This window comes from Vicia villosa, linkage group LG2 (assembly GCF_029867415.1).
Source record: "Vicia villosa cultivar HV-30 ecotype Madison, WI linkage group LG2, Vvil1.0, whole genome shotgun sequence".
Lineage (NCBI taxonomy): Eukaryota > Viridiplantae > Streptophyta > Magnoliopsida > Fabales > Fabaceae > Vicia > Vicia villosa.
In genome coordinates, this window is record NC_081181.1 from 201,397,265 (window position 1) to 201,406,591 (window position 9,327).

The 9,327-nt window shown below is 31.0% G+C and overlaps 1 protein-coding gene across 1 annotated transcript; it reads right to left on the reverse strand.

Annotated features, from left to right (window-relative positions):
* Nucleotides 1–2,842: 2,842 nt before the first annotated feature.
* On the reverse strand, nucleotides 2,843–7,998 carry LOC131653602 (ras-related protein Rab11D). Its single transcript, XM_058923846.1, has 2 exons — nucleotides 7,565–7,998; nucleotides 2,843–3,598 (listed from the first exon to the last, which is right to left on the reverse strand). The coding sequence occupies exons 1-2, from the start codon at nucleotides 7,783–7,785 to the stop codon at nucleotides 3,163–3,165; spliced, it is 657 nt and encodes a 218-aa protein (XP_058779829.1). The 5' UTR covers nucleotides 7,786–7,998; the 3' UTR covers nucleotides 2,843–3,162.
* Between the last annotated feature and the right edge of the window lie 1,329 nt (nucleotides 7,999–9,327).

Below are 9,327 nucleotides of genomic sequence, written 5' to 3' on the forward strand. Positions count from 1 at the left end.
ATCAGTTCTCACCGGATACGCTCCCTATATATATATATATATATATATATATATATATATATATATATATATATATATATATATATAGGAGACGACTCAAGTGAGAACACTTGGTTATTATGAGAAATGAGAACAATGAATCACGACCATTAAATTTTGATTTTGTTGATTTTAATGGACCAGATTGGTTTCTATTTCTATGATCCTTAGTATTTATTTTAAATCAACATAGAAAGAGAAACCAATCTGGTCCATTAAAATCAACAAAATCAAAATTTAATGGTCGTGATTCATTGTTCTCATTTCTCATAATAACCAAGTGTTCTCATTGAGTCGTCCCCTATATATATATATATATATATATATATATATATATATATATATATATATATATATATATATATATATATATATATATATATATATATATATATATATAGGGAGTATATCAAGTGAGAGCATTTTTAAATGAGAGATGAGAGGAAGAAATATCAACCATTGGATTCATCAAGAGAGAGAAATTAATAGTCTCATTAATGTAGTAACATTCTCTCTCTTGATGAATCCAATGGTTGATATTTCTTCCTCTCATCTCTCATTTAAAAATGCTCTCACTTGATATGCTCCCTATATATATATATATATATATATATATATATATATATATATATATATATATATATATATATATATATATATATATATATATATATATATATATATATATATATATATAAAAGAAGAACTTATTGCTTTTTGTTGATATGTTGTATTTAGGTTCCAATACTTTGAGATTAATATAACTTTACAATTTAAATTTTATTCCTTTCAATTCTATTGGGTGTTTCTCATTTGTTTAATCTGATTTATTATAGAATAGTTTTGTTTGGTTCAATTGATTTATGTTTTCTAAATGTAATTGTGTTACCTTATGTTTAATCCGTTAATTCGCTTTATTCTTAACCGATTTATTATAGAATAGTTTTGTTTGGTTCAATTGATTTATGTTTTTTAAGGGTGTGTTTGGTTCGAGGTAAATGGAGGGGAGGGAATGTTTATAAAAAAATGTGTTTGGTTCAATTTTTAGGAGGGGAGCGGAGGGGAGGGGGGTTCAGAGGGGAGGGGAGGGGAGGGGAAGGAACGTGGCTATTAATATTTAATAAATTAATATATTTACTAAAATACCCTCAATTTTATTTTATTATTTCAAATTTTTCTCTATTGCTTATATCGATTTATTATAATTATTCTTTACCTTTAAATTATTATTTTTATTTAGTAAAAAGTATAATCACTACAATTTTTTATTTTTTATTTTTATTTCTTATGTTTATTTATATTAATTTTTTTCTAATTTTGTTATGTATTCTATTATATATATTTTAATATAAAATTTTAAACCATTCATTTATATATATATATATATATATATATATATATATATATATATATATATATATATATATATATATATATAACAGTAAGTTATTTTATGTATTCAAAAGTTGTTATCAACGAATTTATAATTTTGCGTCGAAAGTTATACTATGCATCAAGTGTATTCAATTTTTTTAACCTTATGTTGTAAGTTATAAATTTTTAATCAGTCAATATTACAAATATTATTTTCAAAAAATTATTTATAAAATTTTATTTGAATATCATATCAGTTATATAAAATCATAAGGATAAAAATGTAAATTATTAATAAAACCCCTCCCCTCGTGAACCAAACATATTTTTAACCAAAATCCCTTCCCTCCCCTCCCCTCGTTTGAACCAAATATACATATAATTAATAAAAATCCCTCCCCTTCCCTCCATTAAAATCCATCCCTTCCCCTCCCCCTCATTTGAACCAAACAGACCCTAAATGTAATTGTGTTACCTTATGTTTAATCTGTTAATTCGCTTTATTCTTAACCGATTTATTATAGAATAGTTTTGTTTGGTTCAATTGATTTATGTTTTCTAAATGTAATTGTGTTACCTTATGTTTAATCCGTTAATTCGCTTTATTCTTAACCGATTGTTTAATTCGGAAAACAGGAAACATAATTCTTATAACATCATTTGCGCTTGTTGATTGATATTACTCCCTCCGTCCCACAATGAGTGACCCATTTGGAATAAAATGGTGTCCCAAAATGAATGACCCATTTCAATTTCCAATACACTTTTTTCAATTTTATCCTCTAATTAATAAAAGTTTCATCATTCCCAATACATAATAAGGGTATTAAAGTAAAAATATTATTCTCTCTCTTACTTTTAACCACTTTTCTTAATATGTGTGAAATGGTAGACTGGGTCACTCATTATGGGACGGAGGGAGTATGATCGAACAGGAATAGAGTCCGCTTAGGACAGTGAAGTTATAATATCGATGATGGTTAGGAACAAAATCAACAGATTAGCTTAATTCATAATCACTTTCTGTTAATTGTTTTCTGCATTGAAACAACATCCTCTGATCGTTTTCAATATATATATATATATATATATATATATATATATATATATATATATATATATATATATATATATATATATATATATATATATATATATATATATATATATATATATATATATATATATATATATATATATTATCCTTCTAGGCATAGCAAAGTGGAATTTTTAAGATATCTTTGAGATGGATTGAGAATTTATAAATTAATTTAACAGAGTTTATTTTTATCAATATCAGTATTTTTTTTTTTCATTGATTCCAGAAACTGGACCAAGTTTATTTTGTGTTGACTGTTGAGTTCTTTAACCAAGATAATCATCGAACTTAGTGACCAATACCTAGAACATATATATGGCCTTGACAATATAACAAAAATAAACACAATGGTTTCAATTTTATGATTCTAACAAAATGATATTCAAACTGTTATTTGCTGCACCATAGCAAGTATCAAAATCCTGCAAATGAAACTTAACCTATATGAATTTTGGTAGCCCTATTTGTTTCAAGCACAACTTAAGAAAACCGCTATAAGAAAAACAAATCCTGCATATCCATGATGCTTTAAACATTATCCAAAATAATATGTAAGACTAGCAGTATGCTACAAGTTGAAATCCCAGATCTCGCACAGACATTTACAAGATGACACAGGCTATCCAAACCAAATGCCATACATGAAGCATCTAGTTCGAGCAGCATCCAAATTTCTTGAAAACCGAAGAATCCTCTTTTACGTTAATTGTCTGTCCTATAGATGGGACTGCAGAGGAACTGCCACTTTCACCAGCTTCGACTGCTTTCTTGCTCACTATATGGTATATCTGAGAAAGAACCTCACTGAATGCATTCTCAACATTGGTTGCTTCCAAAGCAGAAGTCTCCATGAAGTAGAGAGACTCTCTTTCTGCAAAAGATTTTCCATCTTCTGTGGGTACAGCGACAAGGTGTCGGAGATCCGACTTATTTCCAATAAGCATGACCACAATGTTGGGGTCTGTGTGATCTCTCAACTCTTTCAACCATCTGGCAGCATTCTCAAATGTAGCACGGCGTGTGACATCATAGACAAGTAAGGCACCAACAGCTCCTCGGTAGTAAGCACTAGTAATGGCACGGTATCTATAACAAAAACACAGTTCAAGTGAGTCAATAGAGTAGCTGGCAAAGAGATATAGAATTTCTTCACCTATTTGTAATGGACCTACTCAGTTTCTTCATAAAAATCCATTACAAAAACTTTGAGGAATTTTAAGAGATTGCAACAGAAATGCACGGACCAACTCAGTTTCTTCATATAAAATCCATTACAAAAACTTTGAGGAATTTTAAAAAGTAATAACGAATAATTGAAACTAGGCTGCTTCAAAATTAGAACCACCACCACAGAACATATTTTGCTTGAAACAGAGTTTTATATGAACCCACTATCATCGAGTAGATGTGAAAGAATATCACCGACACATATGGCAAAATAGCTATAACTATCTTCCGATTTTCCTTCATTCTATTTTTTAAGAGATAGTCTGTTAGGATATAGAATAGGAGGACACGAGGATACAGGGGAGTCATCAAGTATTATGAAGACTTAGTGAAGAGAGCAGTGATTCTGTTGTAGAAGGGGAAACTCTTTGAGGATATATCTTTCTGTCTCGCTCCCCTATTCTTTCTCATTCATTCAGTAAAATAGTTTTTTTTCTTCAATAATACCTCTCTATTCTGATTTCCCTTATTTACACAAACAATTCCCTTCCATCTTACTAACTAATTGTCCCAACTACATAAATGTTTGTATATCCTAACATAATCCACACACTATATGTAGTTAGTGTATCATGCAAATAAGATATTTTAGGTCCAAATATATAAGGGATTCTACTGACTGTTGTCTCATCTTATTCTCCAGTACATTTTCCTACAGTAGGTGCTGCACCCAATTCTACAACAGACCCACATGGGCGGCTAACTATTTTTGTCTTCTACCTTTGTTATTTTTTAAGTGATAGTCACAGAAGAATGGAAGGGGCAAGAACTCTTATTAATTACTGCAACTAGGTTTACCAAGTCCCACACCTGCCTCTATATGTAGGAATTGTAGATGTATAGTGTAGAAGAAGAATACACCAATAAACAAGTAATCAACAGAATACCAACCATATAAGTATCTAGTATTAATCATTAAGCCTGGGTTAGTTCACCAAGGTTACATGGAATAACAAAGATAAGGTTTGTAAAATATTCAAGGCCAGTTGGGTTGTCATAACTTGTACACAATTAACAATTTAATAAGAATTACCAACTTATATTAACAAGGACAAAAATCACTTCTCCAATAGTCTGATAATCATTTCATGTGGCTGGTTACTTAGACTCAAAATACTTACATGTATTAAAAACAAGGTACATAAATAAAGGACTTGATGCTTTACAGATGACTCAAACAGGATCGTGAGACCAGAGACCTTCATCAACACAATTTAGAACAAGTCTCATATGTACATGAACCATGGTCATAAAGCAAGTCAAAAAATGTGTGTCATTTGTGGATTATAAGCCACTGGATTAAAAGTGATAAAGCCAAGAGAATAAAGCTGACATTCCTTAGTAGAAGTTTCCTTAAAAAAGGGGATAGCTAGTAGTTTGAAAATTGAAATTAGCATGGATGATTAATTATCAATTGTTCTGCAATAACCAAAAACCCTATTTCTGATTAAAATCCAATATAATGAAACTTTTAGAGTTTTTTGGCTTTAGACTTTAGAGTACTGCAACATTGTTCACGAAATCAACCACAAAAAATATGTTAGCTTGTTATCAAGAAGGCCTGGGTAGTAGTTGCATATTTTCAGATATAAGGTAACTGAGCTCTTTTAGTTAGTATGACTTTGGTTTTTTTTCACTAACATGTCAAGGTTGGTAATAGTTATAGAATCTGCACGACCTAATAAAAGATGAGAAAAGTGCAATCCAAAGTTGTCAAACACAAGATTTTACGTCAGTGCTGTGTATGGTTTCATGATGGAGAATATTAAAATTGATTTCTCCTAGCAAATGAGTATTTAGTAAAAAAAAGTACAAGTATTTGGTTAATGTTGGGCAAATATAATCTATCCTCAGAACCTCAGTTTGACTAAGAGCACAGTTGGAGCTATAAGTTAAGACCCAATATAGCATTGTTCACCTCCTTTGAGTGTCATCAATTGCGAATGATGGACCATTGAAGAAATCCAAAATCCCGCCATAAAACACCGTGTGGCAGTTGTCAAAATATCCGCTATGGCTGATATTTGAAAACACTGACTTCTTTACAGATAGTTCAACTTGGGATGTTACTATGGTAGATGGATATGGGCAGCCTGGTGCTACAACTGAAGTGAATGTAGTGTACACATTTTAAGCATTCTTGGGAGATACATCCAAGGTAGTTAAAATTGAGATTCCACACAAAATTTGGAAAGAGAAAGTAAAATGATAACATGAATCGTAAGATTATGCAAAATTCATAAAACTCATATATTTGTATATATGCATATAAAATAGCACAGGTAAGATCAAGAAAACCTAAAAATCATATTCAAGTACTTATAAATAAGTTAAAATTCATAAGCATAAGCCATACAAAATTATAACTCAACTTCACAAGTCTAAAACAAAACAACTAAAACTATAAGAAAACACCAAAAACACCTAATCCTACTTAACAGAAGACAGAATGTGACACGCAAGAGAGACGGACGATGCAGAAGCAGTCAAAAAGGATGAGGCACAAACAGCAAAACAATTGTGAGGCAGCGAAAGGGTTGTGCATGAATTGCTTGTGTTTTAAATGCTGAAATTTAAGCTGAACAGGTCATCTTCACTTTGGATTGGGTCAGGTTGAACCGGGTCGAAGCAGAACAGAGTGGGTCGGAGCTGGTCTAAGCGGGTCGCAATTGATCTGCGCTTCCACGATGTTACGATCTTTCACGGCGCTTCGGCCGCTCCGCCATCTTTAGCGATCCTGACTGCGTGCCGCCGCGGAAAGGTCTATGGAAATCGTAAGATCTTAAGATCTCAGATCTTACGCTAGATCTTGACAACCATGAAAGAGAGGCTTTGTAAAAAGAAAACACATGTTTTTAACCCCTAAAAACCCTATTTTAACAATGGACCCGCAAACATATGAGTTTTTTTATGACCCACAAAACAAATAGAAAACAGATCATCTTCTCAGCCCGCACACAAAGCGGTTTCTGTAATCCTCACGTGAGCGGCCGTCGTCATAGCACCACACCCAGAAATCACAGATCATACTACTTGGCAGTTAGCCAGTGAGGTTCTACCTGATTTCACACCAAAATTTGATTGTGTGAGTACTTATTCTTGGACATTGAGGTCAAGCATAAGCGTTGAATAGTGCATTTGACTACCATGACTTTAGGAAACACTCTTTAAACCTTAACATGAGATGATATTTATAAGAAATTAACTCCCAAATCCCCCAAAGTATATATCCTCGTACACTCTTCACTATTTAACTTAAATTATAAACTGCCCAGTATCACCAAACAACACATTTCCTCAGACCCTTCAGTCTTCAACCTTCCATCTTTACTACTTGAAAGCTATGAAGCACGGACTCCCCGTAAAAGACCCCGACACAGGCACGGCGACACCGGTAATAATTTGAAAAAAAAATGAATAAATTAAACGTAATCACAATTGTTGATGCAGGTGTCTGATACCGACACGGACACAGACACGTCTTTTTTCAAAGGTGTCGGTGCTACATAGCTTAGTGTAATTCAAATTCAAACACCAATAATTAAAATTCACAAATCCATAATATACCAACAAAAAAAACATAATTGAAGTCTTTGAAATTACATTTATACTAAATGATCAATCAATTTGAATGCTACGGAAGGAGTTTTAAACAATAGGTCTAAGATCTGAACCCTAAAAACTAAAAACTAACATATTCACTAACTCACTAACATTTACCTATTCAAAATCACAATAATCAATACGAAAATAAGAACAACAACACAATAAGGGTTCTAAGAAACAGTTACAAATACTTTGAACTATCTAAAGAAAAAATTATACCTTTCTTGACCAGCAGTGTCCCAAATCTGAGCCTTAATAACTTTGGAATCAACATTCAAGCTTTTGGTAGCGAATTCAACGCCAATAGTAGATTTGGATTCCAAATTGAACTCGTTTCTGGTGAACCTAGAAAGCAAGTTGGATTTTCCAACTCCGGAATCGCCGATCAGGACGAGTTTGAAGAGGTAATCGTACTCGTCATCAGCTCTGTAGCCAGCCATGTTTGATTGATGAAGTGTGAAATTTGATTTGAGTGGGTTTGGTTGAAGTATTGGATTTGATTTTGGGGGTGGTGTTGTTGTTGTGTAACGGAAAGGAAGAACGTTAAAGAGGGAATTTTGGAATTGGAAGTTTTGGTTTTGTTGCGAAATGAATGCACGCTGGATTGTGGGGATCGTGTAGATAGCCAAGACTATCGCTTTTCACGTTTTATTATTATTTTTTGTGACAATATTAGGTCGGTAGTGGTGAGATATTTGGATTAAAAAAAAAGTTGAAATGGAAACTTTGTATTTAAATGTGTATTTATATTGTTCAAAAAATTGTGTATTTATAAAAGAATTTAATGTAAAAGAATTTTACATTATTTTAATTATTTATTATTTATAAAATAATATAAATAGATGATAATGATGAAATAACGGTGTATAATAATTAATCTCATGATAAAAAATAAATTGTCATCAAACATAATAGAAATATATTATTTTGTGTTGAATACACAAACATGAAAAAAAAATTTAAATAACAAGGTTTAAAAAAAAAATTACCAAAAAAACAAGTTTTTCAAAAAATTTACCAAAGTGTCTAGGTTTTGAAGACCCCCTGGAGTATGCGCCAAATGAATTGGCGCATTAGTATAAAAATTAGGAGTATGCGCCATATGGTTTGGCGCAAATGTGAATTTTTTTTTTTTTTTTTTTTTACTTTTCAACATTTAAGCCAAATGGATTGGCTAACTCAAAAAATTTTATACTAATGCGCCAAATGGTTTGGCGCATACTCTAGGGGGTCCTGCAAAACCTAGACATTTTGGTAAATTTTATGAAAACCTTGTTTTTTATGTAATTTTTTTTATAAACATTGTTATTTAAATTTTTTCATCCCACAAACATACTTACTCACTCCATGCTAATCTATAAACAAACAATTATACTCGTTCCGTTGAACTCTATCCCGCAAATGTCTATAGATAATAGGGCGAGCTGGAGCAGGTTTTGTTGAACTTGTATGCTTAAAATTTTGTCATGCTCCTTAAAAAAAAATATATATATAGAATGGAACAGAACGGGTCTGCGAAAATTACATATTTTAAGTTTAAAAATTATAAATTTTATGTTAATCTCGTGTTTGTAAAAACTCTTAAAAAATAGAATGGACGAGACTGACATATTAGAGAGTGCGGATCTAAAATATTAGTTTGTTCCGTCAAAACATGCAGACAAAACAGACAGGCCTGAATGACCGGACCCGTTTTTCAACCCATACAAAAAATATTCATTTTTTGTTAAAGTTATGAGAAAAAATATATTAATTTATTTCATTTAATTATTTTATTTTATATAATTCATCTTTTTCAAAGTAAAATTACATATAAATCACATTTAATCTAATTTCTCTTTCATTTTTTCCATAAACAACACCAAGCCAAAAATATTTTTACATTTTTTTATAAAATATATTTAAAAAACAAAAAAAATTAAACTTTCTTGATAAATATAAAATTTTATAAATGGTAATCAACATGTAATTAGATATTTTTA